The sequence below is a fragment of the Mauremys mutica genome, chromosome 6 (genome assembly GCF_020497125.1).
Source record: "Mauremys mutica isolate MM-2020 ecotype Southern chromosome 6, ASM2049712v1, whole genome shotgun sequence".
Taxonomy (NCBI): domain Eukaryota; kingdom Metazoa; phylum Chordata; order Testudines; family Geoemydidae; genus Mauremys; species Mauremys mutica.
Genome location: NC_059077.1, coordinates 71,427,460 through 71,453,646, shown reverse-complemented (window position 1 = coordinate 71,453,646; position 26,187 = coordinate 71,427,460). Strand labels below are relative to the sequence as shown.

General features: G+C 39.8%; 1 protein-coding gene across 2 annotated transcripts in view; it reads right to left on the bottom strand.

The window, feature by feature from the left end:
• DMXL1 (Dmx like 1) overlaps window positions 1–26,187 on the bottom strand; it is a 146,339-nt gene that overhangs the window by 97,973 nt on the left and 22,179 nt on the right. For both annotated transcript variants that reach the window (XM_045021744.1, XM_045021745.1), the window contains exons 3-8: window positions 23,894–23,971; window positions 22,338–22,416; window positions 21,351–21,483; window positions 15,405–15,471; window positions 6,810–6,985; window positions 2,416–2,605 (exon numbers count right to left, since the gene is read on the bottom strand). In XM_045021744.1, the coding sequence (XP_044877679.1) occupies window positions 2,416–2,605; window positions 6,810–6,985; window positions 15,405–15,471; window positions 21,351–21,483; window positions 22,338–22,416; window positions 23,894–23,971 (723 nt within the window). The remainder of the gene's footprint in view (window positions 1–2,415; window positions 2,606–6,809; window positions 6,986–15,404; window positions 15,472–21,350; window positions 21,484–22,337; window positions 22,417–23,893; window positions 23,972–26,187) is intronic.

The following is a 26,187-nucleotide window of genomic DNA, read 5'->3' as shown; positions in this document are numbered from 1 at the left end:
GGTTGAATAGCTTTTCTTCTCTGGGCTTGCACTGTGCTGTCTTCTAGTTTCCAATTCTACGTTATAGTCACCAATTCCAGATTTGGTAAAACTGCTGCTTTAGCATGTGGTAATACCTTGTTTTAGTAAGTTTCTTCTCTGTTGGGGTTATACAGATCCTGCAAAGCTCGTCTTCAGGCACTGGACCAACCCCCTAGAGTTTCATTATAAGATCTACAGATCTTGAAACTTCAAACTTTCAGACTATCACCCACACCATATCCTCTACTTTACACTCTTCATCTGAGAGACAAAGACCATCCATCAAATCCTACCACTAATTTTGTGTAGGAGCTGTCTGTCATTAACTTCTCTTCACAAGTATTCAAAGGTACCTCAGGACATCATTTTTACTTAGCACTTTTTCATCTGAGGGAGGCAGGCAGGCAAGGACCACTCTCCACAAATACATAAGGCCTTACAGAAAACAGTCTTCTCTAAACCTCAGGCAAGGTAGCAAGAGAGGGAAAAATATAACCTTCTTCCACAATATCACCACTGCTTTATCAAAGAGGCAAGAGAACATCCCACAACTCCTGTGATAACCAGATAACCCCGATCACAGGTTCTTCTCAAAGCACCATCCTAACTGGGGTTCCATAGCATCTACACCCTAAACATAAAGCTACTCTATCATACACCATATTTTCCACATTAAACTAAAAATTATGGAGTACTCTACCTCAGTCCTCAGAACATGAGCACTGGTAGATGAGAGAATGAGGAGACTATTTCAAACTTTTTCTTGCTGCCATATATAGGTGTAAGGAGGGATACTATTTTACTTTGTATCTCTCCGCTCCAATGACTTATGGATTTAGTGCAACAATAGCCTTTATCTTCCCAATCATTCATCCTGGTGACTTCTCATGACCTCAAGGAGAGGGTTTTGGCCTTAAGACAAGAGGCAGTGAAACTATCAAGCCACTGTCATTCCTGTAGTGAGGCGGCCTGGCTCCCAGCCGCCCCAGAGAGGGACGAGCCCCTTTGCATGCCAAAGTGGGTGGAGCCACTGGAGCCTGCGCCCGCCCCCCAGAGGTCAAGGTGCAGGACAGGAAGTATAAAAGCCCAGCCCCACGGCTCAGAAGCTGCATGGCCGCTGGAGAGGCCGGATGCTGGTGACCTAGTTCCTGCTGGGGAGATTCCTGCCACCTGTGACCGCCCTGATGGCTAGCCCTACCCGTTGAGGCTGGATGCCGACCAGACGCCGGAGAAGCCAGTAAGCCTACCGGTGAGAAGGGACCCAGAGGAGCCGCCCAGCTTACCGCTCGTGGAGTACCCTGAGGAGCCCATGGTACTTGATGCCGTGGAGGACGCTGATCAAACGCAGGTACTGCTAGAGGGGGCAGTTGGAAGTAGCCCGGGGGCAGCCGACCCTGGTCTGGCTGTGGCACACCCAGAGCCGATGTCAGTGTGTTGCAGCCAGGATCCCCACTGACAACGCAGTGGGTCGTCTGCCACTGCTAGGGCCCCGGGCTGGGATGCAGCGGAGTGGGCGGGCCTGCGTCCCCCCTGCCACCCCACTCACGGGTGGCAGACTCCCCCTCACCCCGACGCTCAGGACCAGGAGCCTGGGCTTTGCTCTTGAACTGTTTGTTTGCTGCCCCATCCTGACACAGGGCCTGGGCTTATTACTGGACTCTCTGCTCAGCCCCTGCCTGAAGGTCTGAGCCCTGAACTGGTTGTTTGCTGCCCGCCCTGACCCAGGGCCAGGGCTTGTTACTGAACTATTTGCTCAGCCCCTGCCGGAAGACCTGAGCCCTTGACTCTTTTCTGCCCTACCAGGCTAAATCGCCAACTCACCGGACTTGTTTAGTGAGGCGGCCTGGCTCCCAGACGCCCCAGAGAGGGGCGACCCCAAAAACAAACCCCTACAGTCCCCTTTGCCCAAAGATGTCCAAGGTGGGCTGTTGTCAATCCCAGTCACAATTCCTTGCACATGTTCTAGCACAACTGACAGATTTCAAGAGAACTCAAACTTCTTCTGTATTTTAAATGTCTTTACTCAATATATTGTCTCTCTATTTATGTGACTAATACCCTCAGAGATGCCAAACTTCATCTGCAACTATTGGCTTTTTCTTTAAATAGCTCATTTTCAAAGCTAACATGCATACTGGAAGGCATATTAGCTGAAACAATTAACTTTAAGAGAATACTGCAGCTTGTTCAAGAAAACAAGTTTTACTTCATTTTAAACATTCACATCAGAAACGTAACTCTAAAAGTTACTCAAACCTGTTTTTTAAAAGACTCTTTCCAAAGAAATTATAAAAACATGAATTAGTCTCAGAATATATTCAGCAAATAATTTTTTAATAAATACAAAAAAGATGTGGTTTGTAAGCAGACAAAGTACTATCCAACAGTTCTCACCTCTAAAGCATTTTGCATTCGTTCTTTACTAGAAGCATTTCTTTTGAAGTTATTGGTTAAGTTCACTGGTTCAGTCCAATGGTTGTATCCGCCAGCACATGATAAACTATCATTGGGTAACAAAGTCTCTGCCCAGAGACGGCATACATTATCCTTGCAGCAAGTCAGCAGTACATTGCATACAGCACCACTGAAAGAAAGTTTTAGCCAGATTGAAAAAAAGTTATATTCTGAGCATCCAAATACCCACATAAAACAATGAAAGGTAAGAACTTAAGTATAAATTTCCAGAATTATGCATGACACTATGCCTTAGGTAGCATATAAAAAAATTACAAAACAAAGTTCTTTAATTAACCTGATAAATACCCCCAGAAAAATAGGTGAAACTTTGGAACCTGAAATTGACTTAATGGTGCAACTATTTTAAATATTAGAAGTTTAGTGAACAATCATGAATACAGCACTGGTATGTGCTTTCCACCACCTCAAACTTGCAGTTATGTAACTATGCAATACTGGATCTTTGGTTCCAGCATACAAAACTAGCCATTTGGATGGAAAAAGTGAACTGTATTTTATCATTTTTTGTTCTTTGAAGCATTCTACAAATATTAATAATAATAAGCATTCCCTTGTAAGCTAGGTATCCTCATTTTACAGATATGGAAATTTGGACATAGGTAAGTTTGTTCAAAAGTATGGCCAAAGTCATACAGCATGATTATACAATAGACAGGACTATATAATAAGTTCTTTGTGACCACTTCTATGCTTATTTCTCTAAACATTATTTGCATTATAATAGCATCAAGAAATCCCAATCAAGATCAGAACTCCATTGTGCTAGGCACTATAAAAATTAGACAGAGATTCAAGTTCCCTTCCTAGACAAGCTTACAATTTCGTTTAAGACAAGACACTACAAGGGGATGTAACAAATGATGGTTATATATCTAGTCTGTGGGCATAATTTTGTGATTCCATGCAAGAGTTGCTAGGGAAATGGTAATAGGTATTGTTTTGTGTACACTCTCTCTCTCTCTCCCCCTCACACACACACACACACACACACCTTAAAAATTATCAGACCAAATTCCTGTTGGTATGATAGTAAAGATGAATTTGACAAGGTAGTAGCTTTGTGGAGGACATTCAGCATATAAGATGTGGTACACTATGTATGTGGAATTCAAGTGGGCAGTCAAGGCTGGCATTCTTGGAGCACAGGAAGTGGAGGGCAACATAATACAGAATAAGTAAGAAGCACACAGTTGTGAAGGGCCTTAAGCTGCTGCAGTTGCACTCACTGATAACTGACTTAGAGAAATGGGATTCAAAGAAAGCCAATTAGCAGATGACAGCAAAGATTGTTAATGTAATAAATGCTTTGTATGACAAGTCTGTGTGCTGTATCTGGACAGACACTAGAGAGACAGAATGGTTTAAGATTGTTCCTGGCGTAAGGCAGGGCCACTTACCATCCCCACATCTTTTCTGCATTCTCACAGATTTTATGATGAGAAGGGCAGTAACTGCTGCTAAAGACACTAGTATTGTTTGGGCAGGAGAAGCTGTAAGACTTATATTTTGCACATAATAGTCATATTGGAGACCAGCTTGGATTGAATGAAAAGATTATTTGTCAACATAAAAGCATAAGGTGCTAAAGTGGGACTTTATATCAGTATGCAGAATACCAAGCCCATAGTGATAGAAGAAAACGATGTCAACACTGGTGGACGTGTGATTGATGAGCAAGAGTACAACAGAGTCAATGACTTTGTTTACCTTGGAAGTACAGTATCGGTTAATAACCAGCTCACTGAAGTAGTAAAGGCAAGAACTGGAAAGCCTGTAGATCATTTCCCCATTTGCCAAACATCAAGAAGAGTAAGAAGATAAATCTACATGCTAAACTGAGATTATACAACTTGGAAACATGTTAGATGGTAGAAATACACAACAGGACACTGAAAGCATCCCACCAGTGTTGTTTAAAAAGCATCCCAGGAATGCTTTGGAGAGATCACGTAACCAAGGTGGAAGTGCTGCTCCACACAGGTCAGTAAGAAATCTGCTCACTCAGTAGATAGACAGACAGACATATCTTACAACACAGGCCACAGGATATCTCCCAAATAATTCCTAGAGCATATGTTTTAGAAAAACAACCGCTCTTGATTTAAAAATTGACAGTGATGGACAATCCACCATAAACCTGGGTAAATTGTTCCAATAATTAATTACTCTCACCATTAAAAATGTACACCTTATTTCCAGTCTCAATTTATTTAGTTTCAGCTTCCAGCCACTGGATTGTGTTGTACCTTTCTTTACTTAAAAAGAAGAGCTTATTATTAACGACTTGTTCCAAACTGTAATCAACTCATCCCTTACTGTTTCTTCATTGAGCTCATCGAGTCTAAGGCATGTTTTCTAACACTTTAATAATTTGCGTGGCTCTTCTCTGCACCCTCTCCAATTTATCAACATCCTTCTTCAATTGTGGACACCAGAACTGGACAAAATATTCTAGCAATGATCACACGTGACCAATATAGATGTAAAATAACCTCTAATCCTATGCGAGATTACCCCCTTTATGCATCCCAGGATTGCATTAGCGCTTTCAGTCATACTGTCACACTGAGAGCTCATGTTCATCTGATTATCTAGGGCTCTATGAAATCTGTGTTAATGAGAGCATGGACAGAATCGAAACATTAATGCAGAATCCTGCTCTCCCCAGCACTAAGACAGCAGCAGGCAGGCAGGGCAGGCTGCATGGCTGTGCGACGTGGAGCCGCACATAAGAGAGTCAAGCTGCTCTGGATCAGGAGCCTCCTGATCTGCTGTCCAGAGCCGAGGGAAGGTGGGCTGATGTCACGGTGTCCCTCCTTCCCCTGCCAGTGTACCCAGTCTCTGCTGAGCTGGGGTGGAGGACAGGGGAGTGCCTGTCTGTGCACCAGCCTCTGGTTCAGGCGGGGTTGCTGCCAGCTGAACAAGTATTCAGGCTGGTGAGTGTGTTGCTTAGAGACACAGCATGCCGACACACACTCCCTGCCTCCCTCCCCCCATCTCTATGGACTTCGTGTTACTGTTCATCCATGTCAGTTTTGTCATATTACAGAGTGCTACTTTAAAAAGTGATTTAAAATGTGTTACTTTAACCGTATACTGAATATCTGCAGGATATTCTGTTTAAATTGTATGGGTTTTTTTTTGTAAAAACAGTTTTTCCCATTGCAATCCAATTCTGAACTTTTTTTATGCATTTATAGTAAGGCTACTTAATTGTTGTTAATGAATCAAATGATTTTTTATTAAAAACCATAAAAATGGAATTCATTTTTTTTTAAATGGAAAAAAATGAAATCAGAAAATAAATCAGAAAATGCAAAATTAAACATATTTCATAGGGCCCTAATTATCCACCACAGCCCTCAAATCTTTGTCATAGTCACTCCTAACCAGGATAATTTCCCAACCTGTAATTCTAAATTCTTTGTTCCTAAATGTATCCATTTACATTTAGGTATATTAAAATGCATACTGTTTGATACAGACAGAAGGAAACTGGGGTTCAGTGTGAATGACCATTTTATTTAGGTCCTAACATGTCTGTCACCATGATATGTTGGGTCTTCGGGACAGGATTTTGATTTTGTACTGGATACTCAAGTAAATGGAGAACCAGTGGAGATCGTTCACACCACAATGAGATAACAGCATTTGCATATATGAGCAAGAAGCCATGCACAAATGTGAGTTTTGTTATAATCAGATTCTGGAAGACCATAAAGAGAGGAGGTGCAATAATAAAATGCACAAATGGCTATTTAGATAGAGTGCTTAATTACTGTTGGATACAAACTGTACTGCAGAAGTCAGAACATTCTCCAGGTCTGCTTGTTAAGACCGAAGTAGGGATATAATTTTGTTAGCCTCTGGACCAAAAGATGAGATTCCCGTCCAGAGCTAAATGCAAAACCTCTCTCTCTTCACTCGGGGCTTTCCCACCCTTACATCTTAAAAAATAAAATAAAATAAAATAAAAATACAAGTCTGCCTTTTGCTGGCAGGGTAATAGGAAATAACTTTTTACTCATAGGAAGTGCTCAAACTGTGGTAAACAGAACATAAAAGAACCTTGACAGAATGTACAGTATAAACATGAGGTGTGTGAGGGAGCTCATAGTACATACAGAAGTAGCAGAGCAGCCACAATTTAGTATTGTTGAATTAGCACAGTAGGAAACTGGATTTAAACCAAGGTCTCCAGAGAAGAGCAGCTAGGGTAGTTTTAAAAAAAGCCTATTACAAACGTTGGAAGGAAAGTTTATCAGGTAATGAACAACAATTTACAGATATCAAGCAATTAAGCTACTGACCGTGGCATGTATTTGCTTGTCTTCCTCCATGAAAATCCATTTACAGATCGAGGATGGGCCAAGTAAACAAATGAAAAATCAACCTCTTGTGCTTGTTTTTGTGGACTTGAACTTTGAGGTGTTACTGCTGATCGCCAACTATCGGTATTATACCACACTTTTACAAGACAGTCATCCTGAGCAGAAAGTAGGAAAACAAAAGAAAGTTTATCCTAATAGAAATTCCAAGGTAAAGTCAAATTCCAGAATAAAAGTGGGTTTTTTTATTTAAATAGGAATATTTATATTAAATCCCGTTAAACTTATTTAAATTAAATTTTAAATGACATTAAAATAATTTGAATTAAATAAAATATAATATTCAAACAGTATATTTGCTGCTGAAGTTTCAAAGGAAGTCCAACCACTGAGCTGGTAGAAGTCACTGGCTAAGCACCTGGAACCAGAGTCTGTTGAAGTGCTAAACAAGCTTTTGACAGCAGTAAAGTCTTATGCAGGTGTAGACAGTATTTTCTTCCTTTCAGTTTATTCCACTAGTTTAGTTCAATTACATGTTGATAAAAAGTTTAAAAACCAGTTGGGAGTTGAAAAAGCAGAAAAAAAAAAGTTTCTCTCTTTTAATGTACAAATAAAAATGAAGGGGGAGGATCAGATCTACTAGTTCTAAAGTCTGGAGGAAATGGTAACCAGTTCAAGTCACTAACTACAAATAGTGCTTCTTATGTTTATTAAATCAGTTTCAAACATAACATTTTGATAACTTTTTTTCTTGTATATCCAGCACATTTAAGGTTTATTTAACTAATAAACAAAGGATTTTTAATATTGTGCGTTTTTAATTGAATTGCAAATCTCCAAATGCAGCCTGACACTCATTACAAATAAAAAGTTGATCTAGTAAATAAGTGCATCATTCACCATTTTCTAACACAATAAAATAAAAATACAGAGTATAAATAAATGTAAATTTTACATAACCATTAAAAAATGTATAGGCATAGTATATTCTCCTAGCTGTCAAGTACTCAGTTATACCAACCATTAAAAGTCAACTTTGTTGGTAAATAAAAAGTCTAAATGTAAAACCAGATTAAAATTGATGTAAAAATCAATAGTTATCACTCACTAATTCAAATACATGATTTACATCACCACACACTTTGGGAAATTTCAGCTGAAAATTTTCAATTAGTTCCCACAGATTCTAGATGATATTAAGTTGGTGCATTTGAAAGCCCCAAATATCGCCTGACAATGCTTTTTACATAGAGTATCATTTGTCTGGTGGCAGTGAATTCAAGTCACTCAGTAAGCTTTAGGCCTTCCTTATCTGCCCAATATAAAAAAATTTTCAAAGACCAAATGGTGCTATAGAAATCCTAGATTCTGTCCTAGATGGTGAGAGAATTCCCTTTTAGGGCTACTCTACACTAGATGCGCTAAATCAGTGCAGCTGCACTGCTATAGTACATCTAGTGAAGATACTCTATGCTGACAGGAAAGAGCTCTCCCATAGGCATAATAAATCCACCTCCGCAAGAGGTGGTAGCTATGTCAGTGGGAGAAGTTCTCCCACCAACATAGCACAGTTCACACTGGTGCTTAGGGTGGTATAATTTACATCACTCAAGAGGGTGGCTTAGTCACACCCCATAGTGACCTAAGTTATACCAAAGTCATAGTCAGTCTTGCTCGTGTCAAATCCCTACCTCCTTTTGGTTGTCTGAACATCCTAATGGCAGGGAGTTCCTGGAGGAGCTGCTGAGATATTCTATCATGGTTTCAACTTGTGCAATTCCATCAATTTCAGCGGAGTTAATTCTGACTTACACCTGTGTAAACAGGAGAATCCAGGCTACCTTGAGAAAACTACATAAACACCTATGACATTCAGGATAATGAAGAGGTTTAGGCACATCTACTGTTCAGTTCTCCAGATTCTCTCTAACTATGCCTATGGAGTAGGGTATTCCCCTAGACAGGATCTTCGGCCTAGTCACAAAGGGCTCAAGAACTGTACCATATCTTGGTCAGACAGCCCCTTCCATACAGGGAAGACTCAAGAGCTCAGTTTATCTTGGGAACATCCCAATGAAAAAAACCAACCCAGCCAAAACGTCAATGTTCTAGGTTTCTAACAAGCAAGTCCATTATGATCACACTGACATGGTGGCAGTAAAGAACCCTCTCCTTATCCCTAAAGATCACTTATTCTCAGATGATCTATGAAAGAAAAGCCAAAGCAAGAGAAAGGAAATGCTGGTGATGGAAAAACCTCAAGAGACTCAAACAAAGCTAGAGTACATGGACCATTATGTCCATAAAAGACAAGATCCTTCTCCGCTCTAACAGACAGAGTCACACTCACCAGAACTACCCCAGATTTGGAGCCACATCATTGCAGTGACTAAGTGGTCGCATATTTATCAGCTTTATTTCACAGACAAAGTGACCAAAAGGACATCTATTTTGAACACCAGGAATATAAGGCAAAGGTAAATTAATGACATGATAATATACTCAGAATTAAGCCCACAGTGCGGGGGAAGATACCTGCCTCCAGAACCTGTGCCACCAAAAGGACATTTCATTTTATGAATGAGAACACACACATGTGGGATTACAATGTGAGATGCTGAACTGATTATGCTGGGTTGTGTGTGAAGGACTGGCCTTGGGCTTGTTCTCATTGGCCAGCTAATTGTAAATAGGATACAGGTGTGTAGGATGATAATTACCCTATGGGGTTACAGCTGTGGGTGTGTGTGTATAATTAATCAATTAGCAATTGATTGTTGACTATATTGTATATAAGAGCATGCTGGGAATGAATAAATGGATATGCATACACACACACGCTCTCTCTCTCTGCTTGGGCTCTGTTCCTGCGCGAGTGCGATGCAACAAATGGCGGAGAAGCTGCGGGCATTAGTGTTGGTGGCCTGAAAAGAAAAGGAGACGCACCAGAGTTCAGTGTTGCGCGGCTAGGAGCCGAGGATGCCCGAAAAGAAAGGAAGCGCACCTGAGCTCAGTGTTGAGCGGCAAGCTGCAGGGCGTCTGAAAAGGGAGGCACACCTGAGCCCAGAGGAGAGCGGCTATAAGTCGCGGAGATAAGCGGCGGCTATAAGTCGCGGAGAAGAAGGGCGGCTATAAGTCGCGGCGGAGAAGGGCAGAGCAGCTACCATGGAAACCGCTGTATTAGTGGAAGATATGCATCGCGGAGCGGGGCAGGCTGCAGGAGGGAGACCAGGTCTTGGCAGTTAATGATGTTGATTTTCAGGACATTGAGTACAGCAAGGCTGTCGAGATCCTCAAGACTGCCCGGGAGATCATCCTGTGAGTGCGTTACTTCTCCTACAATTACCAGAGTCCTCTAGACTCCATGCTGTGAGACAAGGAGGAGCTTGGAACTTTGAAATCAAGCTGGAGGCGGGGGTGGAGAGGATCAAGGTCTCTTATGCAGCTGCAGAACTTCAGTAGTATTGTATGCAGGACGCCTGCTAATAGGTGTTCCTGCTGGGAGCAATCTTTTCCGGGAGCTGAAGTTAGACAACGTCGGAGGAGAGTTCTCTTCAAGCATGAAATGAATAACAGCTGCCTTTCCTTTTTAAGAAAACACTATCTCTGTGCCATTGAGTGCATGTTAAAATATATAAGAACCCAGTTTTAATAAGAGAACAGTGTTGCTAAATGGAGTGTTGCTAAATGGAAAGGTTTTTTGTTTTGTTTTTAAATTTTTAAGACTTGGGAGTTAACTCAGACTGCTTTGCAACTGCCTTTAAATCAGTATGTGATGTCTTTTATAGAAATTGCCTCACAGATTTGATTCTTATGACACATTCACTACAGAATGTCCAACTTGTTTATTGTCTTTATTTGTGCTTCTCAAGATATTGCTTTGAAAATTGTGTTAGAGAAGCTATATTGGAGAGTCAAAGCTATAACTGCTTTTTAGTTTTTACAATTCTATCACTTGCTCAAGAAATTTTGTGTTGATTGTATAATATTTAGTGTACCATGCAATTATTAAGATGTTTTGTGTTTTTTGTTTTGTTTTGTGATGTCTTCTGGCCAGAATTGTTGTTGTGTTGTTAAGATTTTTTATGTGGTTTATGTATTTTCTCTAGGACCCCCCCTCCCTCAGTGTCAGTTTGATCGCCTGACATCTGAGGGATGTTTTGGTATTAGGAAGGGGGGAATCCTGTAGAGTTTGCACTATTTATTTGTTATGTTTTGTTTTTGTTTGGTGTTGTTGGGTTATATGTTAATGATTGCATAGTTATATAGGTTGGTTTTATAAAGTTTTAATTTTGGCTTGTGAACAGATTACTCAGTGGTTGTGTATTGTGATCTTATTTGAAGGCTCTGAGGCAGATCCTCAGCTGGTGTTATTTTACACCAGCTGAGGACCTGCACTTATCTGTTTTAAACACTATTGTTCTTTAGTTTTCCACCATAATATTTATTATGATAATCTAAACTTTTTGGATAAGACTAAGATAGACTGTGGTATTATGTTGTTATAAGTTGGAAATGTTTTGTGAATGTTTTTTATCCTTTTTCCTTTCCCTCTTCTTTTGATTTTGAATAGAGGGGGGAGATGTGGGATTACAATGTGAGATGCTGAACTGATTATGCTGGGTTGTGTGTGAAGGACTGGCCTTGGGCTTGTTCTCATTGGCCAGCTAATTGTAAATAGGATACAGGTGTGTAGGATGATAATTACCCTATGGGGTTACAGCTGTGGGTGTGTGTGTATAATTAATCAATTAGCAATTGATTGTTGACTATATTGTATATAAGAGCATGCTGGGAATGAATAAATGGATATGCATACACACACACGCTCTCTCTCTCTGCTTGGGCTCTGTTCCTGCGCGAGTGCGATGCAACACACACACACATTTAACGTTGTGTGCTGATCTAAAATAAACTAAAATAATCCCAAAACTGAATATGAAAGTCATAAGTAAGCAGTTCCTTAAGGATTCAGCTGAGTGAATTTACTACCAACCATACACAATTTTACTGGCTACCAAATACTGTGCAGGTACACTGAGATATTTTCTTTTTGGTGATGCTGGGAATTGGTGTAATGTATCTTGAAGTTTTAAGAACACTTACTACAACTACAATTACTTGAACCATACTTATCAGCAAGTTATCCCCAACCAGATTGGAATCTTATTCTTAGAACCAATAGAGGTCTGTAGGCATCACAGGGTGAGGGGGTGGGAGGGAAGAAGAGACACCAAGACAAAAAAAAAAAATTTACCCTCTGAGTTTGACCAAAGCCTTAGCGTCCTCTCACCCCCATCAAAGGTTAATAAAGGTGAAAAGCTCAAACACTAACTCCTTCCTTCCTCAGACCTGAAGAGCTTGGTGTAGCTCAAAAAGTTTGTACCCTCAGAGTTGGGCCAATATAAAGAAATACCTCATCTACCTTGCCTCTCTCAAAGGTGAACAAAACATTTATACATGATTGCTTCATCCAACAGGAAGTCAAGACATCATTCACTAGTACTTTGTTCAAATATGTTGCAAATAGGTTGTCTCCCTAATCTAGGGACCATCTATAAGATCCCACTATCAACTGGTTTAACCCACATGCTGTAGTGTTTTCCTTTCCTAAAGAGTAAGTGGAAAATGTCTTGCAGGACACTGCTGCAGGGTGGACTGATTTTAAATCAAGATGATTTTAATCACCAATGGAAATCCTTGATTTAAGTCACTGATTTTAATCTAATTTTCCATTTGTACTTCAGTTATTTTCAAAAGAAAGGTACATTCTCATTGGCACAAATAACCATTAAAACACACTGATTTACAACTAAACAGAACCTTTACTCTAGATTTGGTTCATCTTTTTGATACTGAGGGTATACTATACCTACATACATTTGTTTAAAAAATTATACAGCTTAATATTTTCACATTCTTATTATACATTTTAGCATGTTAGTAAATGATGAATGATATATTATTTATTAGATAACATTTTGCTCATGATGTGTGTCAAGCTGCATTAAGATGGTAACAAATTTAAACAAACACAAAATAGCATATAAAATATATTTTTATTAAAAACAACCTTAAATATTTTGGATACATAAAACTTCTCTTATCAAAAGATGTTTCACATTTACAATTAAATCACCTCACACATAGGAATTAACTGCAGTCAGTGATTTAAACTCATCATTTCAGGTCAGCCTGGGAAAATTTACAAATATTCCTAAGTGAAAGTTACTGATGCTTAAGTTCCTACTTGCCTAGGTCTCTTCAAAAGGTGTCTCCTAAATTACTTTGCCAGTCTCTTACACCCAGGAGCACAGTCCTTGGGTCCCCCACAGGATCAAGCCCTTAATACAGTATATAACCTATTTTGCCACATTTATAAAGATTGACCTCAGAAGTTAAAATCAGGGGGAAAACATCTTTCTTTATATAGAAAAGCATCTTTTAACACAAAGGTTAAAGCCTTTTGATAGAGGCTCATGGATTCAGTATAATTTCTTTTTTGTTTAAATGTTTTAAGAGATTACAATAAATTTAGACCTTAACATATTTTGTATTAAGTTCATATTTCATTTTAAACAAGTATATTGTTGAAAAGAAAAAAGTACTGTATTCTATTTTAAACAGAAATTTAAAAACCGATTTTAAATAAAAAAATCTGATTTGTTTTTTTTTTTTAAGTTATTTTTTATTCATTCTGTACTGTTCCATTCCATGCCTCCAGGGTTTCTTCAAAGAGTATGAGCATGTTCCTCTCTGCTTGTGTATGGAGAACAGTGGTCTGACTAGATGAATCAGAGCCATTCTTAGAGCAAGTTTCTGCCTCCAGTATACTTGTTTATAGCTATTTATTCCGTAGCAGATCATGTGCTTGTAGCATACACTCATGGTTAGTACAGTTGATGACAATTTTTTAATCCCTTTCCAAAATGCACAGCTATGCCAGGATTGCAACCTAGCCAAAAAACACACTCAGATCAATCCTCACAGGGATGTAACATCAGTCTGTCACTCAACACCAAGACTTCCAGATCTTCAGAGGTTGGCACACATGGAGATGTGCCATCCGTTTTTATAGACACTAGGGTGAGAATCAGCCTAAAGAGAGAGAGCACAATCCTTACTGATGCTTCCTAAGTCTGAAAAACCCTCTTTGTCAGTCCCATATTTGTCCTGGATCCTTTCAGGCTCGGATTTAGAGAAGTTTATCATTAACCTAAACAACTCCATCAACCCAATGATCTTTATATCTGTCACTCTATTCTCTTTGATCAACCAGTAGTTACATAGATGCACACAGGTTGTTCCTGCCTTAAATGTACCTATTGCTAGCACTCTATCCATGGTACAGGGCATACACAACATAACAGATTACTATTATGGGAGCCTTGTTTCATTTCCTGACTTCAGAAACTTTTTAGCCATAACCTTAATGTTATATGATCTTCATTATAAGATATGTTGAGCAACCAATTTCCAAAATTATCAAATTCTCAGAATATGGCTCTGGACATTGTTCAAGAACATTCTGACAGGACTTTCTTGTGATGTCATGTCAGTATTTAAATCCCCTTCGAACAAGAATGATAGGCTATCTATTGATGCTATTAATGCTATGTACACACTCTCCACAGACACTGCAGGCTCCAACATGGACAAACAATACTGTTTTTCAGTGCACCCATCATACCACCTTGAGTTCCCATCTCCCTGATTCCACAGCATTAAGTTCTGTATACTCTTTTGAGAGCTGAGTAAGGAGAATTAAATAGCTTTTCTAGAAGTAGAAGTTGGCAGATCATCTGGTTAACGCTGTTAGAGATGGGACAACATGGTGATGGTTTCACCTTGAATACCATTCCCAAGCTGCTGCAACAATCAGTGCTTTAGTAGCTGGAACTTGTTCACTACCAAGTTTTCAAAGCTAAATTTGTAAGCTGCCACAGACATTTGACACTAACATGGGTACCTATTAGAAGACACTGACCATGGAGGCATAAGTTTCCATGCAGGCTTATTTAAAAACCTGAAGATTTAATGCTTGCATGTCAAACACTCAAAAGTTTCAGACAGTCTGATTGCTCAGCCAACTTTCAGAGAGTCTATATTTTAATGAGATAAAGAGATTGCCTAACAGGTGGTGTCACTCATGTTGGCACATCAGCTTCTCATCAAAAATGTATTTTTAAACATTAAGAAAAACTCCAATATTTCCCTTTACTTTTTAGTAAGTAATCACATCCAATTTTCATTTCATGGGCCTACTCCTCTGGTACAGACCGTTCACTTCCTAATGTCTTATGTTTTGGCACTGACCTATTATCTACTCATAACAGAAACAAAGGCAGTACTACTAGAACTAAATCTGTAGCGTTTCCTGTCTGAATTTTAGCCCTCCCAATTACTCAAAGTAGTCACTAAACAGCATTAGGAGATGATTTTTTGGAAGCTACTGACATTCTGAATTATAAAAAAAAGAAAAAAACAAGTATTACTTTTCCTGTTTTTCAAAAAATGGATGCATTATTTCATAACCTTTCTAAAGAAACGTAAATCTGTCATACCAAAGTTATTTACCTTTCCTGCAGTAGCAAAGAATTCCCCATCTGGTGAAAATTTCATTAGATAAACTTGGGAAGCAGTTCTGTAAAATAAAGAATTAAAAAAACATTAATTTGATAATTAAAAAATGTAGCAACATAAATAAGGTAAAAAAGGTCAGAAGCATAGAATACATAGTTATTTCTTTGATATTTTATGAAAAATTCTTTATATTTCAAGTTTAATTTCATATACTGCAGTTGGTATCATCAGACTCAAGCGCTAGCAAGCTATGGGGGCGCTGTGAGGAGACCCTTCTACAGCTCAAGAGTCAAAGGAAGGCTGTGGTTAGCAGAGACATCAGGTTCAGATGACCTGCTGACTCCTGCCAGAGACAATGTGATTGTGATGAGGTGAGTCCTGATGGTTTGGTCTTAAACTGCTTCTCCCAGATGCGCTCAATCCCCACCTCACGCATTCTTCAAATTCAATTCCACTCAACTCTTTCCATGAACAAACCATAAGAACACTTCTCTTCCTGCACCATATATTCCAAAGAACTACATTAATGCAGTACTGATTTTTTGTTTTGTTTTTAAATCTAACACACCACTTGAAGTAGTCCTCATTACTGTTTCTGTTAGCTTGATAATTTATCTAGATTTAAAAAAAAAAAAAATCTTTGTTTTATTAGGTTGTGCTCTCACTGCACTGCATTTCCATTGAAAAATATGTAGGCTTTCACTGTTTGTGCACTCAGCTACTGCATGGATGTAAATATTGTAAATATTGAGGTTTTAAAAATCAGTGATTAAAATTTCCATTAGCCTTGGATTTTTATAAAAATGAAAAATCTGAAATGTAAGGCTTAACCCATGACAAATCTATAAGTGACAAGTTGGTCATCAATTCACCTATATTGTGATGAATACCTACCAGAGCATAATCATAAAACAAAACTCAGTGATGCAAATCAGAAAGCTTTATAACAACAAAGCCACAATTTAAGTAGCTCAGTGTCCAACAGTATTCAGTTTAGGGTGGGCTCCAATAGGGGTGGACACCATTACAATTTATGTGATGTCTCCATCAGATTGGAGTTGATTTAGCCAAAAGTACATATCCATGTTCTAGATATATTAAACCCCACAAATCCTCTTGCGCACTCTTAATTACAGAAAGTTTATGATTTTACCCAACAGGAGTGTATACACATTATTGAAGACTGACTCCTGATTGTGAAATCTGAAAAGTTTTCTGAGGGGATTGTGATGAAATAAGATACTGAAAAAAAGGGATGCTTCCATAATGTACCCGTCACCATCTTTATACTGTGGTCAGCAATGCAGATGTTCTGTCTAGATTTATTTCCCAAACCATTTTGGTTATTTGAAGAAACTGCGTAATACACACATTGATACAAGCACACAAGGCATAAAGATGACATCCCTCTTCCACTGTCATGATGCAACTATCTGAGCTGACTATTGGAAAAAGAAGAAGAAGAAGAAAAAAAGTTGTTTTTTCAGAAGTTTAAAACCAGGAAAATCATCACTTGGTAAGTCTTAAAAATGAGCTCAAAGGATAGGCAAACTCCAGAGATGGTATTTTTGTTTTAGGTTTTGAATCAATTTAAGACAGACCTAAGTACCCTCTTTCTTGATGTGATCTTAATACCCTACATAATCTTAGACACCATTATACATTAAATTCCAAATAAAATTAAAATTAATAGCAGGAAGTGAGAACTACTGTGACCAGATCTCACATTTTTGAGATTTATGAAACAAACAAGGTAAAAATTAAGCCATTTCTTGAAAGAATGAGAGTATTTTCTATGTTTTATCTTTTTTCTGTTACACACTGAAATAGAACAGAATGCACTTGTTTTCACAGGAACTATAAACAACCTGAAAAAAAAAAAAGGATCTGGATGATGTAGTGAGGACGTGCTGATGTTAGAACTTATATTTGAAAATAAATCTGTGCAAATGCAAGTTCATTGCCATAGTAGAAAGGAGGGGGGAAAAGAGGGACTTCCTTGAAACTCTACAGAGTACTACGTTTTGAAGAATGTAGAATGCTTCTACAATTGAACTGGTCCAAAAGTATAAAGGAAAACATTTCATTATATTCTTAGTCTGAAAGAGTCGTAAACCTTCTGTTTACCTTTTATTTTCAGTTGCTGGAGTACCTGGGTTGACCTCTATCCTGGTAAGTTGGAAATAATACCTCCTGGAGCCAGGAGAAGAAAATGGCCAGAAAGATTACCTATTATGTTGAGAGTTCTTGCTGAGTACCTTGACTGGGAAAGCAGGTTGATCCATTTTGAACTAATCCTTCAGATTTTTCTAATGGATTCTCCAAGATTATCAAAGACATGGGCATGAATGAAGCCATTATTATAAAGATCTTTGCGTAACATCTCAAATTCTGATTCCCCTCATTTTGCTTTGAACAAAAATAAGATTGGCAGTTACAAATTGCTATGTTCTGCATAACCTCAGCTAATTTAGCTATAAAATTTATAAAAAGGAGCAATGCTGCAGTGTTTTCCCAAAGACAGAGTACCTGCTCCATACGCTACAATTAAAAATCTTTGGGACCCGACTGCGTTATGTGCTGAGGAACTCTCAATTCTGAGAAAAGAAAAATTTCCATAACGAACTAGTTCATACTAAAATCCATTATTTTTATGTCCATGAAACATTTCAAGATGTGACGTTGAAAATAATCTAGCAGCAAAAATACTAAGAAATATTTAACAGATCCCTTCCCCTTAAAGAAGAGATCTTCAGGTTTTAGTGTAAGACTTCTAAACTCCGCATCTGGGAGGCATGAAAACCTGGGGAGAAACTTCCATCTGCAGCAGAACAAGTAGATGAGTCTCTAAGTTAGAATTGGTAATTCTCTGGGACCCTAACTCTAAATTTCAAATGAAGTATTACCTGAGAACAAAGAAGGCCTTATAAATGATCTACTAGTATAGGCTAGACCACTGCTGTGTTGATGAGAAAAGCCTGTGAAAAATGGGTTGAAATGGCAGCTGGGCTGAGTAGCACTGAATAGAGCGAGGGAGCCATAAGAAATTCAGATTTAATACACAAGCTTCTAGAAGGAAGGTTAAATACGTTCCCATTTCTGAAAATCAAAGTCACTTTAAGTGCTCAGCAGACAGAGGGGAAATTCTCACATTCTAAAGTGCTCTACTGTAAGCCTCAAGTTTTTCTCCCAGAAAAGCAATGTCAACTATTGATCAAGTTCTGTGCTGCAGCAGTCCAGTAAAGGGAATTTGACCTCAAAGGAACAAGGAAGGGAAACAACATTTTTAAATTCCTTTTTTTGCGCTGGAATAAGCAGTTTTGTCAGGATCTAGACTCTGGAAGCAAACATGCTACCAGGCAAAAGATGCAGATTGTGCAGCGGTGGAAGAAGAGCTGGAGGGATGTCAGTGGGACACCTCTGCTTCTCTCTCTCCAATAGACCTGGGTAAGGGGATGCTGCCTGAAGCAATCCTGTGGTATTACTTGCTTCTTAATTAGTGATGACCTAATATACAGACCTAAACAAAGCACTGCAGTCTTTCAACAAGTGGAAGGACTCCTCTGTTTTAGAAGTAAGTAAGTTACCCTCAAAGGGAAGGTCTTAAATTGTGGTTGTACCTCCACTCTTCTGATCTCCACAGATGTGACCATGGCTTATGCTGCAGAATTGGATGCATCCAGCTCTGGAGGGAAGTGAAGGCTCTCAGTGGTCCTTAGTCAGGATGGCTTTTAGTTTCTCAAGGCAGGGGGTTAGGGGGCTGAGGGCAGCGGGTTGGGGTGCAGAGTGTGGGAGGGGGCTCAGGGCAGGGGGTAAAGAGGTGCATGGCAGGGGGTTAGGAGGCGTTCAGGTGTGTCTGGTGGAGGCTCGGGGGGGGGGGGGAGGAGGAGGATCCGCTGCGCACTGCCATCACTTGCGGGTACCACTCCCCGAAGCGCCCATTGGCCACGGTTCCTGGCCAATGGGAGCTGCGGGAGGTGATGCCTGCAGGCAAGGGCAGCGCACAGAGCCCTCTGCCTACCCTCTCCTCCAGGGGCTGCAGGGACATCGTGCCAGCCACTTCCAGGAGCAGCACGGGGCCAAGGCAAGCAGGGATCCTGCCTTAGCCCCACTACACTACAGGGCTGGCAATCCTACGGGCTGGACTGAAAGCCCTGATGGGCCAGATCCAGCCTACAACTTGCCCTCCCCTGCACTAGAGGGACATTTGTCAGGACGTTGGCTGCCGAGCCTTAGACAAAAGCAGCACCTGTGGTATCCGTTGTTAAAACTACATTAAGTTTCACAGGGGGGACAGGTTTTGAATCTCTGAGATTTAGCTACTGACATATTCCTAGATCCCCAGCTGGAGAGAGGTATCATCTAGCCTATAAACTAAATATATGACTTAGTCTTTTCATCCATTGGCACACAAAAAAACTTAACACCTAATTAACAATACTAACACCACACTAATGCTAGCAGAGTGTGCACAGAGAACAGGTGTACATTGCAGGGAAAAATAACGCCAACTATACATACAATATGACGGGGGCTAATTTAGCTACAACGACTCAGGAAAAAGATCTTGGAGTAATCGTGGATAGTTCTCTGAATATGTCCACGCAGTGTGCAGAGGCGGTCAAAAAAAGCTAACAGGATGTTAGGAATCATTAAAAAGGGGATAGAGAATAAGACTGAGAATATATTATTGCCCTTATATAAATCGATGGTACGCCAACATCTGGAATACTGCGTACAGATGTGGTCTCCTCATCTCAAAAAAAATACACTGGCAGTAGAAAAGGTTCAGAAAAGGGCAACTAAAATGATTAGGGGTTTGGAGAGGATCCCATATGAGGAAAGATTAAAGAGGCTAGGACTCTTCAGCTTAGAAAAGAGGAGACTAAGGGGGGATTTGATAGAGGTATATAAAATCATGAGTGATGGGGAGAAAGTGGATAAGGAAAAGTTATTTACTTATTCCCATAATACAAGAACTAGGGGTCATCAAATGAAATTAATAGGCAGCAGGTTTAAAACAAATAAAAGGAAGTTCTTCCTCACGCAGCGCACAGTCAACTTGTGGAACTCCTTACCTGAGGAGGTTGTGAAGGCTAGGACCATAACAGCGCTTAAGAGAGAACTGGATAAATTCATGGTGGTTAAGTCCATAAATGGCTATTAGCCAGGATGGGTAAGGAATGGTGTCCCTAGCCTCTGTTTGTCAGAGGATGGAGATGGATGGCAGGAGAGAGATCGCTTATGTTCTTATGGATTCCATCTCACTGCCATGAACAGTAAGAAGGAACTCAGAGGCAGCTGGGTCTGCTCAGCCCTTCATGCTGTTAGATGGGAGGACAAAAGACGGTGTAGCCTTAATGCACATTACTGGTCTAAAGAATCCAATATCATGGCGACATGAACCAGGAGAGGAATCCATGTGGACAATCATTTGAAGAATCTTACTTATAAAGGATCTAGATAGGGAGCCAAGTTTCACTTAATTCCCTTAATTATAGTAAGCCAGTAGTCTCAAAATAGTAGTAAGTTACCTAAGATTTCTGTTCTTCTAGCCCTTATGATCTCACACATTAGTACTACTTCTACTTGAATTCACCGCTTCCCACATTTTCCTTGCTTTTTGCACGAAGTGAGAGATATATTGATAAAACCAGTTATACCAGGTATTTCAGTAGGATCTTCTCACAAAAAACACACACCTTTCAAGCAGCTAAACTAATCTGGGAAGCAGAATGAAATGTGTTTAGTACCACCCACCTATAATAATTCGAAGGATTGAACAGATTCATGTCTTCAGTAATATTTCAGAAATTTCATACATAGCAGGATGATCACCACTGTAATTCATTAAGAGTTTCATGCGGAAAAAATGGACTACAACAAAAGTCAATTTTGCTTTTATTGAGGTTTCATATTTTTTGTAAATTCGCTTCTTACTTGCATTGCCACATACACCTCCAGTCCCCAAAGCTAACATCTGTTCTTTCAGGATTGCCATCTTCAGATTGGTTTTCCAAATTAACATTGGACCAAAGCCGCAGACAGTTGGAACCAGTCAAGAGACGAGTGCCTACATCAAAAAGTTTAAAATTATAACATGTACAAATCAAATTATGAGGCATAGCTTTTTATACTGAAGAAAAAGCCAATTAATCTGTACCACAAACACTGGCAAGAGCCATAACATACTACAAATAAGGTCTCTTTTTCTATACACAAACCAAACCAATGCAATGGGCATAATCCTACAAAGTGCCATATGCAGCAAAACTTGTTAGACTGGATAAACCTTACAAAAAAAAGACAGCATTTATTTTTTACATATTAAGTCATGTTTTACGTTTAATTTGGACATCTATGGTCCAAATACATAAAAGCAAATTCTACAACTTTTTCCAAAGTAGGTTGCATTTGTTCAACAAAAGACATTAGGCACTTCTGTAATAATACATCTAATTATACTCCTTTCAAAATATTAGAGTATATGCAATAATGAGGATCTAATTACAAGAGCTATCAATCCTGGCACCTTGTTATCACTACCCCCAATTGTGGTCAGGAATGAAGTGTTCAAATGTCCCTCTTTCATATAATTTTTTTTAAGCCACTCTCCCACTTTTTTTTTAAAGCAGCCAGCACTGGACACTGCAAAGACTAGGACAACATTATAGACCATTGGTTTGTTGAGATATAACTGAGATGCAGGCACTTTTTTTTTTTTGAAATAAAAACGTCTCGCATTGAAAATACATAAGCGTCTCAGAATGCAGGTGACAAGTGGCATTTCACAACACTTTCCTCATATTCTCTGGACATATCGTGTTTTGCTATAACAAAATGAAATCATCTCTTCTCCCTAAAGAAGAATTCAAACGTAACATGTGATATTAAGCAATTTGAAGTTTTAGTTAATTCCATTCTTACCTGTGGGATCCCATGTTATATTATGTGCTATAGAGTCCAGTAAAATTTGACCACTTTTCTGCCACTGGTAATACACCCCCTACAATCAAAAGTATTAGCACACTTCATTAGCTTAAGTGAGATATTTACAACACAACACATTTAATGATTACCCATTTAATACATAATTACTGAAACACTATGCCTGTATGGCATTCAAAGTTTTACTAGGCAACAGACATTTGGCACTTGTCTGAATGGATAAGTAAAGGCCATACAAATCACAGCTGTGATCTCATGTTTCAAGAAATATGAAGAGATACGAAGGGTCTAAAAACTGAGAGACTCACTTGCATCTTGATTTGTTAAAAATTTAGATTTCAGACAAATTAGAAGGATCAATAGCTTTATCTAGAACATTAAATCTTATTTTAATCTAGTCTTAGTGAAAACTAGCATCCTCAGCTAATTTTGAAGAGCATTTGGAGGATGGAGTAATTAAATGGAATGTCTACAAATGTAAAACCTTCCAGACTATTTAAAGCATGCAGATCTTTTACAAAGTGTAGGAAATATGTATCAGCAGGAAAAGAGCTTCCTGAATTACCCATAGGTACTATGTATGTCTTAGGAACTTCATAAAGTAAGCATAGTTCAGGAAGTAGATTTCTTAAATCCCCTAGGCGATAGGAAATTGTGTTGCAACCTCTAAAAGCCACATGGATGTGATGGAATATACACAAGATGGAAGCTAAATCCGCTGTGTTGTATTTGTACCCTTGTATCATCTTAATACTTCTCACTTACTTGAGTCTATGCAAAATGCCATGTAAGACTCAATACTCTTGTAAAGTATGCTAAGAAAAGTGGACTCAGATTAAGTAACCTGCTCTAAATCACATAAATCAGCACCTAAAAGAATCAAGATTAGGATCCATGTCAAACTGATAAACACAAGGCTATTCCACAAATTTGCGCACACCAAAGGAAGTCACACTATGTGGAACATGAGAGTACAGTTTTTACCAACCGTTATAAAACCCTCTGAAATCTACAGATAAATATATTCTAAAAAATGCTTTGCAAAATGATTAGTAGAATTTTTGAAAATACTTGAGATGCACATGAGCAAGAACAAGCAGAGCTGCATTACAAAAGGATAAAACAAGCATTATAAAACCATATGCAGCAGGATGTAAGCATATCATTTACTAGCTAGCTTAAAAGCAAACTTCCCTGTGCACAGGTTACAGTACTCCATTTGGAGCTTTTTGCACCTTCTACTGGTATTGGCCAGGGTCAGAGAGAGCGAATCACAGATTTGCACAGATGAATCACTACAAATGAAACAATTACTACGTATGTTTATTATGGATTGGTCCAATGTATCCCCTTCTGAAGTGTTATGAAGAGGTATAATAAAGTGGCATTTTAACTAGCATGTGCCCCACCCCTTTTTCACACAATAAACATCCTATGTCCCAATTTTAAATTGGTATCTCATCTTGTATCTCAGAAAAGGCAACTCCCAAGTAATAAAAGTAAACCATAGCAATTAAGACAGTTCATTCACTTACAGCAGGATGATTGCTCTTCTGTTTCAGGACAGTAACTGGTTCAAAAATACAAATCATGTTTCCATAAGAAGCTGCAATCTAAAATAAAAAGTTATATAAAACAAAAATATTAATTTAAAAATTAATTTGAGATGTGGATTGATTCTACTTTCTTTCATTCTTTGTACAAATATTTCCCTCTATATTCTTGAGCTTGTCTCTCTATTTCCTTCTGAATCAAGGATCAGAACTTGAAGAACATACCAGAATAAGAAAATCTTTAAAACATATTGCAAAGTTTGAAACTTGAAGTACTAGAAAAAACTGTTTGCCTACAACTATATTACTGAGTAAGACCTGAGGATCAACCACCATAAGAGTAAGTGTATTGGATACCAATTTTAATATGAATCTTCAATCTGGTATCAAGAGTTTTTCCACACGCAATTTAGGTAGCCACTTTAAGAAAAGTTATTGGATTCTATTTTTAATATGCTGTGGAAAGGATGAAAAGCACTTCATTGATCCGTCTTTTCACTGTTAACATAACACATTGTGCCACTGAGTGTCTGAAAGCATGAGAGCACTTAAATCACCAGACAGTCATATAGAGCTACAAAATATAGTACAATAATAAATAAAACAATAGTTAATATTTTTATCAAGAGTACTAAATAAAGCTTACAAGACAGCCTTATTTGGGGACCAATGAAAGTCTTGGTGCTAACCGCACGTATAAACATATTATTTGCTCACGTTTTCAACCATTATTTTCCAGGGTGGATAAAAGTCAAGGGGGGAGAGGGGAATAAAAATTGTGTTTATTTAAATCAGATTTTTTAAAATTTTAATTCAATACAGATTCTTAAATAAATAACCCTATTTGAAATTATTCCAACCTATACTAAGACCTGAATTTATTCTAATCTAGTAAAACCATTTAAATTAAGTTTAAAAAAAGTTAAGCAGCATCTATTTACTGCCAAGTTTTAAAGAAAGTCAAACCACTTGTTAAGCCCCTGGAACCGAAGTGCTAAATCAGCTTTTGACAACAGTAGCCTCTTCTGGTGTAGGTGCACAGAGAATATTTTCTTCATTTCAGTGTGACTAGTTCAGTTCAATGAAAAATCAAAACAAAATAAATAAATAAAAAGTTGAAAGAGCAAGAAAGCTTGTTTTCCTCTTCCAATCTATGAATAAAAACTAGGTATGAGAGAATGAGATCTGCTAGTTGTAAAAACTTGAAGAAACAAATAATCAGTTCATAATTCACTAACTTCCTTTGTTTAAACAATTAGTTTTATTCAAAACTAGTTCTGAAAAACTTATGTATCAAGCACATTTAAGGTAGTTTTATGTAATTAATTAAAAACTTTAAAATGCCTTTTTGTTTTTTTGCATTTACAGTCGAACCCATTTATGTCGACCTCGGTTACCTTGCCAATCCTATTAAGTCGACGGTTTACAAGTGGAACCGCCAAACTCCCTCTTTGTCTTATGGGTTTCTCATCCGTTATGTCGATTCGCCGAACCCTAATATCTCGAGCCCGTCCCCGACCCACCGTGTCCCCAGCCGCCCGCTCCCCGGCTCTCCAGCCGCGCGGTTCCCCAGCCGCCCGGCTTCCCGCGTCCCCGACCCACCGTGTCCCCAGCCGCCCGCTCCCCGGCTCCCCAGCCCCGCGGTTCCCCGCGTACCCGCCTGCCCGCCGGCTCCGCTTCGCCGCCCGCCCGTCTGCCCGGCTCCGCTTCGCCGCCCGCCCCCGCATACCCGGTCCCTGCCTATCCCCGCCCGCCCGGCCCCGCATACCTGGTCCCTGCCCGTCCCCGCCCCACATACCTGGTCCCGGCTTCTCCTGCCGCCCGCCCGCCGGCTCCGCTTCGCCGCCCGCCCGGCTCTGCTTCCCCGCCCGCCCCCGCATACCCGGTCCCTGCCTGTCCCCGCCCGCCCACCCCCGCATACCTGGTCCCTGCCCGTCCCCGCCCCACATACCTGGTCCCGGCTTCGCCTGCCGCCCGCCCGCCGGCTCCGCTTCGCCGCCCGCCCGGCTCCGCTTCCCCGCCCGCCCCCGCATACCTGGTCCCTGCCTGTCCCCGCCCGCCCGGCCCCGCATACCTGGTCCCTGCCCGTCCCCGCCCCACATACCTGGTCCCTGCCCGTCCCCGCCTGCCCGCCGGCTCCGCTTCCCCGCCCGCCCGTCCCCGCTTCCCCGCCCCCGCATACCCGGTCCCTGCCTGTCCCCGCCCCCCCGCCCAGCCCCGCATACCTGGTCCCTGCCTGTCCCCGCCCCACATACCTGGTCCCGGCTTCGCCTGCC